At 42.0% G+C, this 21,619-nt stretch overlaps 1 protein-coding gene across 12 annotated transcripts in view; it reads right to left on the reverse strand.

Moving 5' to 3' along the window:
* Window positions 1-4,142: 4,142 nt before the first annotated feature.
* DAB1 (DAB adaptor protein 1) overlaps window positions 4,143-21,619 on the reverse strand; it is a 220,850-nt gene continuing 203,373 nt past the window's right edge. For 5 of the 12 annotated variants that reach the window (XM_054211510.1, XM_054211507.1, XM_054211509.1 and 2 more), the window contains 4 exons: window positions 19,166-19,714; window positions 18,224-18,351; window positions 17,218-17,289; window positions 4,153-8,071 (listed from right to left, as the gene is read on the reverse strand). In XM_054211510.1, coding sequence (XP_054067485.1) covers window positions 8,027-8,071; window positions 17,218-17,289; window positions 18,224-18,351; window positions 19,166-19,714 — 794 coding nt within the window. In that variant the 3' untranslated portion in view covers window positions 4,153-8,026. Of the gene's footprint in view, window positions 17,290-18,223; window positions 18,352-19,165; window positions 19,715-21,619 lie in introns of all 12 variants that reach the window. The other 7 variants (XM_054211505.1, XM_054211504.1, XR_008468014.1 and 4 more) reach the window with 6 other exon arrangements.

Raw genomic sequence — 21,619 nt, forward strand, 5'->3', positions numbered from 1 at the left:
CTGCTCAACCTTTGACACAATTGATTTACCTGTTAATCATTTGTGCGTGACAAAAAACCCCCCACTTTTACATGAAGGACCTCGCCATCGGTGGGATCTTTGCTGGCTGCGAAATGCGGTACATATCCAATATTTCAATAGCAGCAAAAGAGAAGCTAGGATTACAGGCACAGAGCACCCTCACAGATTTAACTGCAAACTGTGACAGTGATCCCAGCGCGTGACGATCTCAAAGCAACCTGCTCCTGCTTTGCTGCCTCTCGCCACGCACATCGTCGTGGTGACCAGGTTGCTCCTGAATGAGCAGAGAGAAGTTTGGCTGAAACAACAGCAGGGGACCCAAGAGACAGACTTCCCCACGCTGAAAAGCAAAACCAGGTTTGCCACACGATTTAGAATCCGGTTTAATTGGAGGTAGGTCTGACATGCAAAATTCACAACCACCACAGCGCATTTTCCACGTCCTTGCAGTTTGGGGCTTAGCGGGTTTGCCGATCAGTGGGAACGTCACCTCGTAACTCCGCCTGTGTCCTCTTGCCCCAGTCCGGATCCTTCTTCGTCGCTGACTGTAATAGCCGTGGCTGCCTGCTGAGCTGTTTTTAAGTCCCAAAGCACTTAGCGCTAACAACGCTGTAAGTCACCGAATGTGGGTTTCATCACACCTGAAAATGAAGCCTCACTAAGCCTCCATCATGAACACCAAGCTCTCAAGTGCAACGCGTCCTGTGCGGAGTTCGTAACACCAACAGGAGCTTCTGACCCCTTGATCCCTGGAAATAAAACCTGTACAAGTTTCACCAAAGATTTTTTTTTTTTTTTTTTTTTTTTTAAATAGCAGTTTCCTGACCAAAGAACAACTGTGAAACACACCAGAGATGAAAGGCCCTCCCTGGGAAAGGTTAGAATGGAGCCAGTAAGCAGCTTTTTGTGGTACTGTTAGTGCATTTTGCAAAAAGAGGGGTTTTCTTCTTCTTCTCTGAGACGATCTTTTCATTCCCTGCTTCATAACTCACAACGCGTTTCCTTCTGCAGAACACCACAACTGGCTCATTCAAAGGTAAGAGGAGGCTCGCCCACTGATTTTAAGGGTGAAGAACAGAAAGTGGCAAATACACAGTAACATTTACAAGCAAGAAACCCTAAGGACTGTTTTCAGGTGTTTGCTACAACCGTCTCCGTTGCATCACCGTTTTTGTTACCAATGCAGTCATTGTCTGGTGCCGAGGCTGGTCTCTGAAAAGCCCTAGATATCAAAAATTCACCTTGTTGAGCTGAATTCTTCTTTTCTGCCTTTTGATTCACTTAAAGTAATGCCTCGTATTGCCCCGGTCCAAACTGGGCACAGGTCCATCTACTTCAAAACCTCTAAGGTCCCGTGAAGACGGTAAGACAGGGGCTGCAGTAAGGAGTAGGCAAAGAAATGAAAACCCACCGTGCCACGTTCCTTGCCTCTATCTCCTCTCCATTAGAACTCCAGGTGGCACACAACCCCATTTTCAAACTAGAAACAGCAATTTTTCAAAGAAAAAACACAGAACACTCATGATCTCGGTATGCCCAACGGTACGAAAATTAGAAAAAAAATGCAACATCTTACAGCATTGTAACTTCTGCTTATTTCTAATAACAACTGGCTTCTGACACCGAGAGCTTTTCTCAGACCCCTAATAACTATCTGTTAAAGAAGACAAAGATGCCACAAAAGGTCTTCATGCTGCCAGTACCCGGCAATAATTCTTCATAATCCTTTATTTTCACAAATGTCTGAGGCTGAATGGACATTGATTTGCTGCCTGTTAACCTGGTTTTCTTTTAATCTATTGTGATTTCCTTTCTTCGCTGGTCAGGAGTATTTATAGAAGTGGTGCTGCGGGAGCTATGAAATGGGGTTGAAAAGCCAGCAAACAATATCAGATCTTAAAAGACCCTTTTTTAAAAAAAAAAAATACACTCTGTATCGGAAAGCCCCTTGAATGGGTAACATTTGAGGCTATTCTTCTTATTGAGATTTTTCAGGTGCTGATAAAACATTTTAGGGGTGATAGATGAGCCACAGGGCAAACACGTCCATTGAGATAAGACTATTTAAAGCTTTAAAAACTAATAGCCGGAGAGTCGTTTCACTAATAGACCTGATATTTCCTGCCTCCCGTAGAATAATTTTAGAAAGAGACAGGCGATGTTACAGGTAATCAGGAAATCGTATCAGGGTATCTCCCCATATTCCTCACTGTCACGCTGAAATGTATAATTCATTTTCCCCACACTTTCAGACAGCAAGTAAAGCAAGAAAAGAAAATACCCTTTTTCCTTCCCCATGCCAGCTCTCCGCTTTAGATATTTAAAAAAAACCCAAACATAATAAATAGGCTTTTAATGGGGCTGATCCGAGAAAGCGAATCAGTATGGAAGACCAACTCGTGGAAGACCTCGTCAGAGGAGCTGACAGAAGTCCTCTGACCAACCGCGGCTGTTGCAGTAGCCACACGAGAGCACAGCCAGGAGCAGGGGGTGAGTCCCTCTGGTTTCACGTACAGCAGCAGAACCAGACGCCAGGAGTAGGGCATGCAGCAGTTAAGGACAGTGACAGCAAGACCGTTAGCACAGATGCTTGTGTAGATGACCCACGCTCACCCATTCACCCAAAACCCTCCATTTTCTGGTCGCCCTGTGGACTCCCACTTTGTTCTTTCACCACTGCGTGCTTCCCATGTTGGTTCAGAGAGACAACTGTAGACAATCGATTCAAACCTCTACAGAACACTGCCAAGAAATACCCTCTTTTATTTCTATGAAAAGATATTCTTCTGATTGAGGACAATATTTGCCAGAAAACTAATAAATATGAACCTGACAGGACGTGAGTTGTTTAGAAAGAAAAGTAAGAAAAAAAGGAAACTGCGCATGGAAACACATATCACAACCTAGAAAAAGGAAGAAAGAGGTTAGCTTATCTGTTGCAGCAACTGTCACTGTGTAGTGATTAAAGCACATAAAACATTGCCTTTAATCCAATGTAAGCAAGTTGAAATTGCATATTCCCAGTCTATACAATCAATTGCTTTCCCAGAAGTCACTGACATGAAAAAGAGAGACCTGTCAGAGTCCTCACTCCTGTAAAACCGCAGGTAGATTCTGCAAACCCTTGCTAAATAAATTCTCATTACTGCAGGAGATCACAGCTTTAATTAGCATTAGTTATATTGGGACCATTTCTTGAGCTAATCATGTTTGAGCTGGATACTCTCACATACAATCTCAGACTCCTACTGCGCTTAGGTTACAGCGACATTAATGTAATATAGAACATTGACAGGGTACAGTAAGAATCAGATTTTTTTCCCCTTCCGAACAAGGCCAACACACAGCCAGGTCTTTCCTACTTGGGGATTCCTCACCATCACCGGACTAAATCTCAAACCCGCTCACTCTGAATTTTTAACCTGAGCCTGCATAGCAACTGTGCAACATGAGCCAATTTTTCTGCTTTTTCAACATAAACCCAACGTAACTGTGGGGCTACCAGATGAATATCAACACGACTGGATTCGGCCTACGTTGTAAAAATGCACTTTAGTTTAAAACCACGCTTAGCTGTGTCTTATTTCACTTTAAGTTGACATTTCGTAGCTCATTGAAAACAAAAGAGATCATGTTCCTCCTTGCACAGACAGCTGAACACAGCTGGCTACACACCAACTCAAATTGACAACGCTAACGTGTTCTCATCACAACAGAATGACCTTTATTCTTAGGTGAGATCCAAGTATTCCAACAACGTTCATTGACAAAGGAAATAAATGTTTCAGTATGACCTACTGGACATTTCTGGTGGATGAGAGATCAAGAAGAAGAAATACAATAAAAGATACGTACACACATCCACACCTCTCTCTCCTTACCTACTTCTTACCTTTAAATTTCCAGGTGGTATCTTGCATGTTTGCAGTGCTTGCTTGCCAAAGAATGGTCCTATTCCTTAGCTCGACTGAGACATCCAGTACTCGGTACCTCTGAACATCAAACAACTTTATTTTGCATGCGGCACCAAGAGTTTCACACCAGCAAACCACTTCAGCCTACCCTACGCATTGCCCCGACCAGCAGAAAAGTCCCACTGAAATAGAAGGTGGTATCGTTAATGTTTTACTGGATCAAGGCTTTGCTCTCAATTCTATACGTATTACTGGAAAGTGCTGGGTTTATTTACTTTCCAAATTTTCATTTTTAAATGCACGTTTTAAATCTTACTCAAAGAGGAAAATGCGAGCAAAATTAATCACAGCTGCTCATGCCACAAAGGTACTCCAGCTTTGGTAGCACCTGGGAGTGGTCTCTCCCGGGAACCTGAGATTGTACAGATGACTAAAACACCTACTGGTTTGGGATCCTCATCCTAAAACATCCCAAAGGAGGCCAAAAACAGGGAGGCAGCAATTAAAAGCAGCAAGTTCAATATTTGCAAGATAAGCAACACTTAGAGCGCTTAAGATTAGGTATTCCTCACATTGAGGCCCTTTTTTTGTGTGCGTGTGTATGGTTGGACTTGATGATCTCAAAGGGTCATTTCCAACCATGAAGATTCTATGATTCTACGATTTCCACTGCCAAAAATATTGGCCACGACAGACACCCACGCTGCACGGTAAGAATGGCAGAATTACCACACAAGAGCAAAAGCTATGAAACACGCTTACTGAAATGACGCCTTTTTAAAATGTTTTTATTCATAACAGTATTACATGGTGTGTTACAGAAATTAATGGAAAATTTCTAAAAATTTGTTGGTTTCTTTTGTTGTTGCTGAATGCATTATACATAAAGTTAAAAATAATGTGTCCGTATATGTTAACAAATGGTCATTATCTGAGGTAAAGTTAAAGTAGGTTTAGAAATGTACTGCAACAGTCATTTTATCTTTCTCATCTTTATTAAAAAAATATGTGTCAGAATGCAGAAATAAAAATGAATGAAAACCACGGAGTAAACATTTTTGCAAAGAAGGTGCCCAGTACGTTATTAGATGAAAGGTTTCATCAGACACTTGGATGACTACGATCTATCAAAATATCTTTTCATGACAGATAAAGATCAAGAACCTACGGGGGATGATCACAGGATGGCTGGTGGGATTCCCTGGTTTTTAAATTTAAAGTGACGAATTTAGTGCTAGTGAAGGATGAGGGATTAAACAATTGCACAAGCTGGATATTTTAGTTATCTACAATACTGGTACAGTGCGGAGGCCTTCCAAGTCCTCTCAACTCAGCATCTCAACCAGGACAAGGACGATCCAATCGTATGACAAGACAATTCAGAATTTGTTTTTATTTATGAGCGTTGGTAAAGGTAAGACAAAGGTCCACGGTGATGGTCCAGCTGTCTCTCATGAGACACTAAAATCCCAGCCTCATTCCCTCGGCACCTATTCGTTGCAAGGACTACGTAAATGATCTGCTTCCTACAAATATGACGTCAATGGATCCTCTGAGACATAAATCTCTTCTTTTTCTTTCAACGTTTTACCCCATAAGCAGAAATGCACCGATGATACTAAACCTCAAATGTCCATGATGAACCAAAATCGTCTTTGTGGTTCCATATGTAGGACAAAACCCAAAAGAGCCACTGAGGAAGAAAGTAGCACCACTGTGCAAATTAGGAAAATATTCGTAAAGAAACGTCCTTCAGAAACGCTTTTACCTCTGCTTTTAATCCTGAAACACTCAATCCGCCAAGTTTTAATTCATCTTCTCCGGTTAGAAAACTTGATCGTTCTACGGATGGGAAAATGAGATCGGCTACAAAGCTGTTTGCACATGACTAAGGAATAAGCATCAAATGACCGTGAATGGGGATAAAAGTTCTCTTCTCTGCAGGTTCATTAGGTCTATTCACAGCTAATTTTTCATTCACATACATTCTGTAACGCACATTTCTCTAATTTCTCTAATTCAAAATAAAAGACTGGAATCATGTTGTCAGATTTGGTTGTACATATCAACAATCGCCACCCCAGTTATTCTGTCTTCTAAACCATGTTTAGCTCATAACAGAGATGAAAGAAAGTAAAATATTTATAACGCCAGGCCTATTTTATTCATGACAAAAATGTAAATCCTAATGTGTCAATTTCAAACCAAAATCTGCACAATAACCCTAAAAACTGATTAATCATTTGATTTCTTTAACCTTTTTTCCTTTTTCTATTTTTTTCTTTTTTCTTTTTTTTTCTTTTTTTCTTCTTTTTTTTTTTCTCCTTTTAGTGTTAAACCACTAAATTCAATATACTGTAACTGCATAGGAACATCAGGAAAACACATTTGACCTGTATAACAATTCTCTGTAGGGCAAAAATATATAGATTCTTTATGAAAATCATGTGCTAAACATATGAACCCAAACACTGCACTTCTGCTTCATAAATGTAAAAAAAGGAAGTTTTAAATTCTTTCGTTCTGTGTGTAAACAGTTTGATGACTTCTATGCAGAGGTTCTGGAATCGCAAAGGAATGTCAATGAAATGTGATTTCTTGTAAGTGGAGTACGTCCGTGTGAAAACTAGATCATCAAATCGTGTGTTCCCATTAATTTCACTAGTGGCCGACAAGCTGCCGGCTTTTGGCAAGTGCTCTTGAGCTTCAGCCCGTTATCGTAAGCACGTGAAAAAACGTATGTGATGTGAGAACCACAAATTGGGTTTGCCACCCCTCCCAAGCACTGCAACTTGCTACCTTCTCTACTGTGTAATGGCATTAGTAAAAGAATTTTCAGAACATTTATATTTACAAAAAAAACTGGCAATTTTCATTCGAACTCCTTAAAGCCATTTCCCCTTAAACATTTAAAGAGTTTAACAGTAAGATTTTTTTTTCCAAGTTATAAAATAAAAATCCCATTTGATTTTTCTGATGTACAAAAAGTGATAAAGATGAACAATTTGATCACAGAATCAGTTTGTAGCTCCAAAATCCATGCCATCCTTGTCCCATTTGTAAAGTCTGCTTCATCCAAATTCCTAAACCAGAATCATACCAGTATTATTTGGCAAATGATTTTTTTTTTTTTCATCAAAAATGGCACACAGAGAAGAAAACACTTGTCTGCATAGCATTACAGCAGCAAGATATCGAAGAAATAAAAATATTCCTTTTTCTGCACTTTGTTTAGAGTTTCCTAGGAAATACTGACTCTTTCGTCTTTCCTCAGTGGGACTCGATGTCCTTTCTCTACCCACAACATGAGTATTCAAACAGAAAAGCAGCATTTCTTCCTCATGATGCGCTAGAACTGAAAGGTCCATTTGGCAACATTTTCAGTCAGGACGGATAAACAACCCAGTTTTATTCTGTGGTTTCAAGTTGGGAATCGTTTCCGCAGGAGGCGTTTTGCTGTTAGATCTGTCACTCATACAAAACTACAGAATAAGAAATACAAAAAAAAAAAACCCAAACCTCTCAATGACACTGCCAGTATTTTTGTTGTTGTTGTTGTTTAAATATGTCTACACCGGGGGGGGGAAAAAACAAAGGTCAGGATCAGCCTGATGTCAATGATGATGAAAAACATGTCACCGTGACATAAAAAGTGCCGACTTGTGCCCAAAAGGCTGTTGAATGATAATGCCACTGCTACATACAGACACTGCTTTTTGCTCAAAAGAAAAAGAATGTCTAATACTGGATAAATTTCAGATGCTCGTTATTCATATGTGGCATACAGAAGATAACAAATGTTTAAAAGAAGACCGAGGAGTAACATTTCCTAGGCTGGATACCCATGACTTGTGGGGACGGGGCTGGACACGCGGTACGATAAGCAGGGAGAGTTTCTGTTTTGTGCTGCCCATAGGAATCTGCCATCGGTTGCCAAAAAAAATACGTCAGGAACACTCGTAGAGCCAGTCCAGGAGGGCATCATCTCGCCTTGTCAGACAAAATCAATCGGCAAAAAGCATGAAAGCCAAAGGCCTGCCAGGTTGTTGGGGTTCGTTTGAGTCTTGGAGCACCACAAGCCTGTAACAATGCTATTTCTTAGGTCTGTTGATCTGGGCGTAGAGAGGTTCCGCTTCCTGGGGATAATAAAAATAAAAATAAGCGGAGATGTCTCCAGACAGTTTTCAGAACATTCTTAGAACATCTGCTTGAGAACAGCAATACCTCGTGAGGCAAAACCCAAAGGAAGCGTTTGCTTTCTGTGCCGCCTTGAGCGATCAGGGCACCCCGGTTGAATTGTGAAGAAAACGTGACATAATTTGAGAAAATGAATGCTTCCTATCAATTTCCTCTTCCAGTATTGGCCGTGCACCGATCCTCAGGAGGTATTGCTGGCCGTAGACACATGAAGAAATGAAATGATATTTATATGACTGGATGTTTTGAAGTTTACAGGCCAGAAACGCGGCTGGCGTAAAACACGGTTACTCGTACCAGGCGGAGGCCCCCCCGGCAGCACAGCAGCGGCAGATCGCTGTGGGTTTTACACACCTCATGGAGGAAAAACCACTTGCAAGCAGAAACCGCTGCTGAAAGCCAAGCTAAGGAAGCTGGGACGGGATTTGAAATCCCAATACGAGTTGCCTGTGAGGAAGGAGGAGAGCTAGCTCTGTGCAGTTCGATTAGGAGGCCGTGTAACCATTAGTACAATCGTTAAAGCCGGAAGGAAAGCACGTCCATTTGCTAACAGCTATTTTCTTGGGAACTTCCTGGACGCGGGGGGAAAAAAAGCTGCCGTGTTCTCCGGTGTTGCCTCACAGCTTGACAGCCTGTGCTTTAAAACTACGTTCGTCTTGGCTGCGGTGGGAAGCAAACTATCCACGGACCCTGGAATCCATTCTACTTCATTTCCAGAAACTAATTTATTAAACTAAGAATGACATCTAAAAAAAAAGAACAAGACAGGCAGAAAGGCTAATTAATGCCATACTGCATTAACTCTCCACAGCTTGATAAATATTCAAATACCATGCCACGACGTTGAATTTAACCAAGTTAGAATCAACTCTTGCTCCAGCAGCCTCCACAGAAGCTGATTTTGAGCAGAAAAACCTCTGAAGGCTGGCAAATCGCTGGGCCGTGCGGAGCACGGAGATGTCTGGCAGGGGATGGCACAGGATTTTAATCACTGCTTATAAAAATGATGAGAAAAATAGCCCCAAAGGCGGATCCGTAGGGCTATATTTACTCTGTGCCCAGAGTGCCTGGCCGGTGCTCCAGGCTGTGCCCCGTCCCAGCGCCCTGTCCCACCTCACCGTGCATCTCCTGTTGAATGAGGAGCAACACAACAAATCCAAAACATGACCCGTTTCCTCCGTGCCAGGGAAAAGCTGTCTCCCGTTCCTTGAGATGACTACACTTCTGACGCTTGCAAAGACTCTGCTTCCCCATTTCCCACCTAGGTGAAGCCCTGAGCACTACGGGAGGATGAGAGAAATCCTTCGGAATGATTAAATAAAGGCTGCTGAAAGTTCTTCCCAGCAAGAAGCAAATATATTTTGTGACCTTGAAAAACCGAAGGTAATCAGAAGAGACGACTGAGAGTAAATAACTGCATTTCACATACTGTGTGCCGAGTCCACCTATGCCAATTTTCACGTACCGCAGACATGAAGCTGGCAGAATGATCTATTGCAGCTCGTTCAGAGAAAATCTGTACTAATTAATGTGGGAACCTGACACACACCAGGCCATTCTTCAGGCATTTGCTGAACCTGAGGTGATTGCAAGGGGAAGTGAAAAGGAAGGAGGAGAAGAGAAGGGGAGGGAGGGAGAGCATCCCTTTGGAACAAAAGATGTCAGTTTTTCAAATGCCTTCAGGGGAAAAAAGAGCTTTTCAAAATGTCAAGCGTGCTTGTTAGAGCTGTCCTCAGATACATTTAAGATATGCAGATGCACTTAAGTAACAGGTGTCCTCAGGTGTCACTGAACTTGACACCATGGGAAGGGGAGGAGGAGTTCATCATCGGCCATCAGCACTTCCAACAACACATGAGGCAGCCATTAGAATTAGAAATTTCTTTTATCCGTACCCAATATTTATCTGAACATACACTTCGTGTGGCAAACGCCTGCAGTTCTCACTGATTTGAATAACTTTTCTTCCAGAGCATTTTGAATGAAAAATGTGCTCTTACGTCTTCCTTTAGTTGATTTCCCCCTTCAGGTGCCTAAATGAGAAATTAATTGCAGTAATTGCGTGCAATCTTCTCAGCCAAAGCTTTTTTTGACAATGACTGAGATTTGTTTTCTAATATTATTTTGAGGTAATTCAAGCCGTGCATCTTGCCTGTAGCCCAACATTGCGAATGGTATCTGTAAAGTGTTGCGAATGATACTCAAGAGAGCAAGAGAGAGCAGGAAGGGACCAAAAAGCGACAAAAGGAGAGTCGAGTGCTGTTGACTTCACAGATAGCTTCTCTCACAATGGCAGGCAGGGGGGCTTCACTGGCATTATTCTGGAGAGTCTTAGAAGCAGAAATAACGACACCCCCCGCCCTTTTTTTTTTTTTTTTTTTTTTTTTACGTACTCCATGCAAAAATCACAGGGAATGCCACGAAAAGGCAGGCGAGCCTAACTCTTCTCACAGCACTGGAATCATCTCACCGACGGAATCATCTCACTACTTCTACCACTGCGTTAGGAACAGATCCGGAGGGAAAGAAATGAAAGAATGGGCTTTTGTCGGGGCGGGGTGGGGGGGGGGGGGAATAAAAATGAGAGGAACAAGTAAAATAGCATACAAAGCTTCCAATTCACATAAACACCTTGAATCTTAAAGTATTTTGCTTTCGATAGGATTGGCCCAGAAGCGCTTCTGATGTGCTTTCATCAACCCACGGGGAGAAACCAAGACGACAACTGGCAGCACCTTTTTTTTTTTGCTGCTAAATCTTATTTGAAGGCTTCTGTCAACTTTGAGGACATGCAATTTCTGGCAGAGGTTAGAAAAGTGTGTGTTTTCCTTTGTGTTTGGAGGCTGCTACCAAAGTAGTGTTTAGCTGTGTCCTCACATACTAATGGGGCTCTTTACGTTGAACAGTAGCCTTTAAATAACGAGATACTGCAGGAAGAGGGTATGAATTCAGAGTCTGGTATCTGACCAAGGTGACAGGCTGCAGTAAGGGACCAGGAAGGTGTAAATATACGTGCTTTCAGTTTGACATCTAAATATTTAGAAAGCTGCAAGTACGTTGTGTAAATGTTGAGTTACGAAGTGTCTCGGAATTAATTGCCAAAACTGCCAAAGTGAAAATTTTCCCTATGTACACTACATTTACATATTCCAGAGATACTTCATGCTTAAAATCAATTTATTCTTCCCATTCGAGGGAACATTTTACACAACAAACAAGACTGTAGCAAACAGTAAGTATTTCTGGTATAGTACACTACTGCATGATGTAACAAGGTCGCTAATGGTTTTGAATACCATTATGTAAATACGAGAAGTAAATTTGCATCCAATTTAAAGATATTAACATCTGCTCCCCAGCAGAACTCCTCGTTGGAGAACAGCTCTTGAAAGATTCAGCATCTACACTTGGGCTCGTGCAGCTGAGCTCGCTCCCCAAACCTAACACGGGACTTGGTCGGAAGGAAACTGTTTTTCCATTGGCAGTCCTTTCATCATTGCGAGGCACCCCGCGACGTGCAACGCTTCAGGCGAGATGTACCCAGTTGTAGAGGTGAGGCCCGCAGAGATTTCTTTGCCCTTTACAATAGATTCCCAGCATCTCTTTTACTCCTGGCTGACTGATCCGAAAGGGCAGGCTCAAACGCTGAGAGTTTCATGAAATAAGTGTGCCGGAGCGCCGGCCAAAATGGGAATCTTGTGCTGGGGATGCAAGTGAAGGGAACGGGAGTGCAATGTGTCTTTATTGCATGCTGACTCAATAAAATAGGACATAGTAAACTTGGCAAGCGGGATTCAAATTAAATATCTTTGGTGGCAAGACAGGTAATTCCTACTGGCCCATTAACAGCCAGTGGCTTATCTTTCGTTAATTTTATTACAGTTAGCCTCTATTAGCAGCATAAATACAGCAACCTTCTAGTTCAGGATTATGACCGCAGAGCGCCTCTATTCTTACTATAAACCTACCTAGGAATATTTCCTAGTCGCAAATGTCTAGTTTAATTATAACCCTACCTAGGAATATTTCCTAGTCTCAGACGTCTAGTTTAATTATTAGCGTTTTAAAAGTCTCCGTCATTTTAGTATCAAGATGGATGCTACACATCTATAAAACGAAAAAGCAAAGAGAACTACTCAGAGAGATGAACCCTGCTCCCGATTAATAATGATGAACTGCAGCAAAGAAATACGCCTGTTATTTTTGGGTCCCTTTCTTACCAAAACAGTAGCCACAAAATTACGCTTTCCACCTACGTATCTGTCAATTCTCCTTCCTAACTTTTGAACCCGATGGCCAATTTGAAGCAAATTGTTCAGAAGTCTCAAAGGTACTAAATTATCGCAAGTGCCTTTTTAAAATCAGTTGTTGTGCAGAAGACGGGGAACTTTTAAATGACCTCATTAGAGAGAAAGCTGGGAGAGCTCGTTCCCTAATTGAATTGCTGGCTTGACAATCAGCAAGTACACGGCTCTACGCAAGCTACATGGTATGTTGTCTCCTGTTTAGAGAAAGAAGTTGGAGAAATGGAAGGGTACCTGGCCGCTTCAAGTGGGCTTGGAGACACTCTGAAAGGGGTGAGAAACCTGTGTGTGAGCTGGTCATATTAAAATGGGTAGATCAAAGGGGATTTTAGCAGAGGACTGGAAGGCAAATGTGTAGGATGCCTCTGTTCCAGAGCAGCCTGGATTTCTCTGGTCTTCTCCCTTCAGATTCTCTGGGAAATATGATGATGGACAAAGGAGCATGGGGCCCGAAGTCACAATTTTAGGATTACTCCGGAACAAAGCAGTACTTCCCAAACTGTGATCTCTTTCCAAATGCACAACCCTATCTACTTCTCTCTCAGGGTCACAACCCTGCTCAGTGCTGTGTCTTTAGTTTGAGAATGACGGCTCTAGAGCTTACGCTAAGAAAAGATCGCCTACAATCATTATGAATTTCTCTCTGGACTCTATTCAGTTCTGATTGAGCTGGATGAACGATGGTAACAGATCCTGCAAATACAGCCTTTGATAATTTGAGCCCATTCAGATTCTTCACGCAACAGAAGGCAGGCAGGCAGAAAGAGGAGGTTGCCGAATCAGCTCAATATGCCCTCCTGAAGCTCACCAAGCTCCCAGACACGCCAATGCTTTGTCCATAAGTTGCTATTTTCTTTCAGCTTCCCAATAACAGCCCAAATAAAGAGTTATAGTCGTCCATCCTGGAGCTGACTAAGATTATGAGGAACATTTATCACTAAGAATGGCACTCGCTCAAAGATGGATGATGGCAGCGGGCCACCAAAGTACCACCAAAAGCTGATAGACAAATATTCTAATGAACTGTTGCTCTCCTGACAGTGCTGATAGAATTGTGAAGGGTGTGACATATTTTGAGGGCTTATAATTGTCTGCACACATTTCACAGAACAACTAAACAACTTTTTGAGGAAGATATGCTCTAGCCACAAATGTTTTGAATGTTTCCTGAGAATCTCTCGTGAACGACTGCCAGTGCAAATCTTGAACTGGGCAGCACATCAACAGAGCTGCATTTGTTCCAGCACTTAAAATGACTTTTATTGCAATAATTGTGGTATCGAATATCTCCTTATTCTCTTTCAGAAGTTTCATCCTACTGCTAATTTGCCTTCAACAACCAGTTTGTGTGGTCAGAACACATTTGTGATACACCATCTCAGTATTCAGGCTGAATTTATTCTCTCCGCAATCGGGATGTTTTGTTAGAAGATGCTGGCCAAGATAACCACAGGTATCCAAAGAAACCTGACACCAGAGAGTCAAAATTTGCTCCTCTCCTTCTTTTTTCTCATCATGCTTGAAGGCTTCCCTTTCTATAGCTTTTGCTAAGCTCTCCATGGTATAGCTTCAGGGCTTCCTAAAGTCAAGGTGTGGTAGATCCATTGCACCGTCAGGGTCTGCACCCAACATCCTCTAATTCAGTCTGATTGGGAGCACTGGTGCAAAGAGGATGATCAGGAGAAAACTCCTCTGTTCCAACTTCTTACCTTCATCCCAAATGTCAATAATAAGAAATGTTTAACGTATTTGGTAGAATCATAGCTAAACACAGTCCTTTCCCTCTCTCACTTTTCACCATAGTTATCCCCCACTCAATGTCTTAAGGCAGCAGTAAGGATTAAATATAAGTCAGCTGAAGATGGCAGTCTTAGTATTCAGTCTTCTCCTCACCCTTTCTGGAAAATCACTATCCATCCTCAACGCCACTCATGAATAAAGGGAAAACCACCAAATACAAATCTTGCTATGAATAGCTCTGCAAATAGTTGATTTTTATTTCACCTGTGAAAGTTAGGCCTGTCTGCTTCTTATCTCCAACCACAAAGGGACAAAAACGGAACATAGCCATAAAATGTCATGTTTACCTACTAAGAACCCATAGCTATTTGTAGAAGAGTCACTTACAAGAATGGCTACTGGCAGGATGACGATTTTGAGATCTTAATTGAAGGTCGCAAAAGGAAGAGAGGAAAAATGGAGAAATGAAGATAGTAACTGAAAGAGGCTGAATTATTTCTACAAGAGAATAAGGAGCATCAGAAGGAATCAACAGACCAAATTGCTAAGGCACCTTGAAAGATCAGCATACAAAATACTAGGCAGGTGAGCATTCCCAGTACATCAAGATCAGGTAAGTCAAGATATTACGTGGGCACAGCTGATTTCATAGAGATGCTGGGAACAGATACATTTGAAGTTTCTGAGCACAATATTACGTAGTGCTCCTGAGAGGTCCATTCATCTGAGTTGTATACTGTGCTGTTCTTGGTGTGAAGAACCATGTTCCAAAGCGCCAAGTAATCTCCCATCTGGCACACAAAAGTGGCTTTTATGCAGACTGCGATTCTATTGTACGACATGTTTCTCCCCATTAAGTTTCTCTTCAAATGTGGAGCTCAATACACAACACAGTAGTAAGTCCCGAATTGATAATTTTCCATGGAGATTAGACTTCCCGTTGCTCTGACGATACTAGGCTTCAGAATTAGATGGGCTGGTTTTAGCAAGTGGATTTCCTACGGACTGCTGCTGAATGGCACCGCACAGAGGCACAATGATATTAGTGTAACTTCACTGGATAGAGGCTTTCTTTTCGTTCAGCTTCCTGTTCCTGCCTACAGCTTTTAAGAATTACTGTAATACGATAATCAGTAATATTATTTAACATTTCCCAGAATGTATTTCTGAGAATTACACATTCTTTATGCGAGACTCTAGAAGGATTAACAAAAAATATAGAAAAAACGTATGGAATCACTGGTAATAGACTGTTCTTGTAGCTCCTAGAGACCCTTGAGAGGTAAAAGAATGTATTTTACTAAGCATTATATAAAAGCAGAACTAAAGGAGTCCCTCACTTGACCGCCTTACATAGTAATACGCATTAACAGATTTAACCTACTGTTTCAAGTTATCTCCAGAACTTCTGGTAGTTTACATATAATGCTAACTATCTTCGTGACAGTCAGAAAATCAGAAAGAGATTTTATCCTTATTCTGCCCATGATGAATTTCAGAATTACCCTGACTAGGATAAACCGCAATAAACAAATGGACACGGGTTTGCAGACAGAGCGTGGGACTCAGATAAAGGTCAAATTCTCTTTCTAGGAAAGAACTCCCGAAATGGTCTGAAGCCGGGACATGTCAGCGCTGGCCGACATCAGGCAAAGGCAAATTACTGTGTGGCACCATCAACCTGCAGAAGCAGTTCTCGTTGGAGTACAATAACCAACGGATGCTCTCGCTAGAGCAGCTCATCCCAGCTTGACTCTGTCATTTTTAGGCTCAATGAGACACCAAGCTTAATGCTACTTTTGCTTTAGCCCCCAAGAGCTGAGCATTAGGTTGGCGAAGCTAAAGAAGAGGGAGTTGCCTTCTCACACTACATATTATTAAGAGATAATCTTAGAACTCCCAAGGGGATCAAAGCTAAGTTAGCGTAAGATTTTTTTAACCATACTTACTGTACAAAGTAAACTGACTCTTAATGAAACTATTAATTTTGAGTTGAAACCAAGTTACTTTGGCTCAGGGTGGATAACTCACTGATAAACACAGTGCAATTTCTGTACAAAAATAAAAGGGGTTCTACCATTGTTATGGATTTGCTCCAGGAGCTCTGTGCTGAAGCACCGAAGCACTATCAGGTCACTTATTTGGGTAATACAAAACATGAATGGCAGACGGGGAGAAGATAACGAAACATATCCTTCAAATAGTAACACCAGAGAGTATTTGGATGGAATAACAATGTTCAGCACCCATAAAACTTTGGAGCTTTACTGTCTTTTTTTGGTAAAACATATATAGTCTGTTGAAACAAATCCCAGAACATTCACTGGCACCCACATTTTCTAATGTGTAACACAAAAGATGAAAAGATCATCTTTCCCGTCTGTCTGGATTTAAATGACTTACATTTGATGAATAATTTTTAAAACATCAGTATACCAATGGTAATGTGAATGATCATAATTTTCAGATGTTTTTAATTTGCAGTTGGAGATAAAAATACACAAACCCATTTCAATATTTTATACATGCAGATAATAAATGTGCTTCTACTGATTATCACATTGATTTAGGGTAGAGGTGTTCATGTATCATTACATAATTTTATTTGATGCTTGTTATGTCTATGGGTAAGATGACTTATTCCATTTAATATGTTACGTCTGACTGAAGGCCAGATTGCATTTGATAACAAAAAAATGTTCTGCCTCATACGTTGTTAGTAATGGCTCCGTTTCCCTATTGCCCCTTAGAATTTGAACACGATAATAAGTCTACATTTCTTTAAAGCATGCAGGCAGCCAAAACACACATATTTGCGTAAGTTGCAACACTTAGTGAATGGCAAAAGCCATGCAAACCACTGAGCATGAGGAATACACTGTGGATAATGGAGAGGAAAAACAGAAGAGATGAAAAGGAAAAACAAACCATGCATCCATGAAAGCAATGGTAGGCACTGGTGGAAGAGTAAGTGAGCACCTCAAGGTGTAGAGAAAAAAAGGACAGATACCTACCCCAACCTGCGCTATCTAGCTACCGACCTGTGGACTTATAGTATCACCAGTTGGCTCACCAAATGGATCACTGTTGGATGAGGCCTGAGACCCATCAGGCTAGAATACAAGAACATAACACCTTTTTTTCTCAACAATAAGAAAGTGAAAAGTCAACATGAGTTCATTTTCATGCTGTGGGCATAACAAGTACATCCTATCTCATGAAAACCACAAAGTGAGACCTCACCGCTGCTACGTTCTCAAAAGCCACGGTGGTTTCCTATAGCTGATGCAGGCAGGGAAGGACCACGCCAGTACCTGCTGGAGCCCCTGCAGGAGCTGCCACAGACTTCAGAAGGTACTGGAGCAGACAAACCAGAACTGCAAAAGGTCCTGAAAGCCAGTCACTCTGTGTGAGTCAGAAAGAGTCCAGGCTAGCGTTATTTTGTACCTTTGGGTCCTTTATTTGTACTGACTCCCTCTTGCCTTTGGCTCACTTAGGCTCTTATCAGCCTAAGATGCCTTGTGATTTAAAGTCGTTGCTTGGATAACATTTCTTGCTTTGGTCCACTGAGTCTAAGGCAAAGAAATCACATACCGAGGGCCAGAACATTGAGGAATGTAACTAGGCAAGCAACTGGGATGCAAGAATGTGCAAGACAACATCAACCATCATCTTTTTTAACACGCAAACTCTCACATCTCTTTCTGCAGTCTCAGCATGTATGTTGTTTTACCTCAGACTTCCTTACCATCAAGTGAATGCTGGTATGCTAAAAAGGACATTGGATACGACTAACATATAGAACCTTACATATCAACTCTGAGTTTGGTTCCTTGTATGCAATATTAGTGCATATCAACATAAATGCCATGCTTTTAGCTACCAAAACTGAACTGGGAAGTGAATGCTGTCTGCAGTTCCCCCGTAAATACCGCCCAGCCCTATTACAATAGTTATTTCTGACACTACCAAACAACAGTTAAGTAACTTCTGCCTTTTCTAGCTTAAAAGAGCTAATCAGTATTTAGAAACCTTGTTGCTACTCACAGCCTCTTGCTCCTCACTTTTGCTTGGGCTTTCAAACCCCTCTTCAAAGAGGTCATCTGCAGCAGGATCACTGGTATGAGATGCTGATGATTTTGATGGCGAACTCTGTCTGGGTGCAGGGGTTGGAGCTAAACAAAGATTAAGGTAACAGCAACAGAATATGTATCTGTTAACTTGTTCAGAAAGACACAGCAGCACAAAATTTGCTCGTGCTTTAGAGCCCTCAACTCTTATTACCCCTGAAAATTATTTTCTACCGAGGAGCTGTAAGAGGTAAATTTGAACACAGTAGTCATTATCAATTCCATGTATTTGATTTCATTCAGCAGTTTCCAAATTAAGTTTGGCTGCATCTGGCATACGTCTTTGGGAACCAGGGAGACGCCACTACATTACATTAAGAATGCATGAGCCGCCTGCCCTATGGCAGCTAAGTGGAACAGAAAGTCTCCGGCTGGCTCCTGGTAAATCTGTGTCTCATGAATTCCTCTTTTCAGCAATCTGGAAAATCCCCCATCTCCATGCGACGAACACGCTAAGCTTATTTTGCAGCCCTCCAATGAATTACCTCACATGTCCAATACACCAAGCTATTAAAATAAATACCCATCCCCGAATTTCTGCAAAGTATGGTTTGAATGGGACGTAAGTGAAACCATTTGCAAGGTTGAATGTCACGGGCATTTTCCAACCAGCTTGCATGTCTCTAGCACAGAACATATATTACTGTCGTCTTAGAAATTAAATTTCAGACTGCGGCTATCAGGGCTCTGAAATTCCTCTCTGGTACTTTTCTTTATAGCTGGAACATATTTAATAAGCTAGACCATGCATGAAGGTTCTCAGTCCATATCTGTGTTGCAATTTACTGTATAAAAAAAAAAAAAAAGGATCATTTTCACGTCTGAGGAAAGGTATGGCTGAAAGCATATAAATACTCACGTGAATTTGTAGAGGGTGTCGTGGAAGTCACAGGAGTCAAATTTAACTGAGAGATGTCAAAGTCATCACAATCATCTGCTTCCTGTGCCATCCCAACTTTGCTAAAGTAACTTGAGAAGGCCTCTGAGGTACAACTGAGGGAAGGCTGATCCGGTTTTCTTGATGGCACTGGTGGAGGCTGAGCCATCTGGAAATCTTTAAACATTTCTTTTCCCATTTTCTGTCTGGGCCTGTCTGTCTGTGGACTCGATCTGTTGGAATCACTTGTGGGTGGAACAGTAGCTATAGGAGCAATGGTACCTTGAAACATGGCTGCTTGTAAAGGCAAAACAGTTTGTGTTGGCATGAAGGCAGTTGGTTGGAACTGACCAGCTACAGATGGCCACGGTTGCTGCGTAGGAGGAAAAATACCGGGTTGGCCCCACGCTATCGGTTGTCCTCCTTGCATCACCTGAGCAACTGGAGGCTGAGCACCCATGGCCAACTGCTGTTGAACGAGTGGTTGCTGTCCCCAGAATGAGGGCAGAACAGCTCCCATGGCAACATAACCTTCAAAGAATAAAGAGAGCAGGGGAAAAAAAAAAACAAAAAGATGAAAGATTTTAACACTACTGTCAAGAGCACGCAGAAAAAGCTACACAAGAAATCAGAAACACGCAGGCTACATTAGTGTTCCCAGAGCTTCAGCACACTCAAACAGAAAACTGAAAGACATGGTTGAATTCACACCACCGAACAAATACTCGTATAGAAACCCACAAATTGGTGGATATTGGCAATAATCCTTCCCCTCGTCTGAACAAAAAAGTTCTTCTCTTCCTCAGTGAGTACCCCCTTGGGTCTGTGAAGACCTGTGCGCATGGACCTTGCTGGCAGCTGGCCTTCTGGCAGCTCCCTTCCCCAGAGCTCTCTCTTTGACACAGCTGGGATCAGTTGGGTCAAACCACGTACCAGAAACACAGGAGCTCCCAAAGCATTCCCGAGACTCGCCCCCTTGCAGCACACTCCTGCTCCTCACCACTGAGGCTCTCCTGCTCCCCTCATTCCCCCCATCCTCTGCCTTTCCCCCCTGCCTGTCCTGTTCCTCTCGGGGCAAGGATCTCCAGGACTGAACATGGTGCACTGTGTCAGGCTGGGATGGACTTCATCTTCTCAGAACAGCCCACACACTGCTAAAAATGAGCTGCCAGAGCAAGCAGAGGGATGGAAGAGGATGCCCAGGACCAGTTTTTCCGCAGTTCCTCATCCTTTTTTTAAATTCTTTGCTGGGGAGAGTGAATCAAACACCAGCCAACTCCTACCAATGGCACAGCGACAAAACTGGTTCTAAGTTAGAGGGAAGCACCTTCATGTATGTTAAGATAACAGCTCAAGGGCGCTCTAATGAGAGTGCGACCTTCTTGCAAGAGAAAGACTCTGTGCCACCTCTTCTGACACAGCCACAGTTCAAACCGTTGGGACTCCGAAGAGCAAAGCAAGCATCTCAGATCGCATAATAAAAAGACAGAACCCAGATGAACTCAGTTTAAAAACCCCCACATTTGGTTATTCCTTGAGAACATCAAAAAGGTCCTGAGCTTCTCCTGGACTACATAGCTGATAACAACAAACGGCTTCAGGCATTATGCCTGCATAAAACCTCTCTAATCGGGGAGGAAATTAAAGATTACGACTAAAATTATAATTGCCTCCTGTTAGACCTGAACCCTCTTTTCAAGCTACCGAGAGTTTGACTGTGTAGGAACTACGTGATCAGGTGCTTTGTTAAACAGAAAAAAAAACACAAAAAAACCAAACTCTGAAACTAAAACCACTATAAAAAATGTTACAAATTAAACCATGTAATACAATTATGTTCCACTGATAGAAGTATTATGCTTTACAGATATGCTGTTTCATGTTTAAATTAATGATTTACTGCTAATACTTTACAATATGAAAACCTCTTTTACTTTTTAGTACTGTCGGAGCTTTAAAACTCCTCTTTCTAACCTGAGTGTGTTTCTGAGTCCTCCTGTGCCTTTTCCTCTTCACTTTATTTCTAGGCTGTTTTGTAACGCTCAATGTAAGCAAGGTGGTTGCAAAATCATAAAGGGAAAAGCCAAAAATAAAACAGAAGCAGAACTTTGAAAGACTAAATTAATGAGTGGTGAAAGAACAGTAACTTTGATAGATATCTATTTCAATAGATGGCCATGATGGATTCTCCAGATGTCCTTTTATCTTGCCCCCACCGCAACCTCACCCAAGCAGCGGGGGTTTTCATCTGACATGATCCCCAAACGCGTCACCATCAGTGCAACCCTTCGGAGATGCAGTGGCTAACCCGCTGCTGCAACGCAGCCCATCAGAGGAGCAGTTAACCGATTAGAAAGTCACTGTTGAATGATTCAAGGCACTCCTCCTCCCTTTTTTTTTTTTTCCCTGTAAGCGGAGCTGAGAGCGCAGCTCTTG

Source organism: Rissa tridactyla, chromosome 8 (assembly GCF_028500815.1).
Source record: "Rissa tridactyla isolate bRisTri1 chromosome 8, bRisTri1.patW.cur.20221130, whole genome shotgun sequence".
Classification (NCBI taxonomy): Eukaryota; Metazoa; Chordata; class Aves; order Charadriiformes; family Laridae; genus Rissa; species Rissa tridactyla.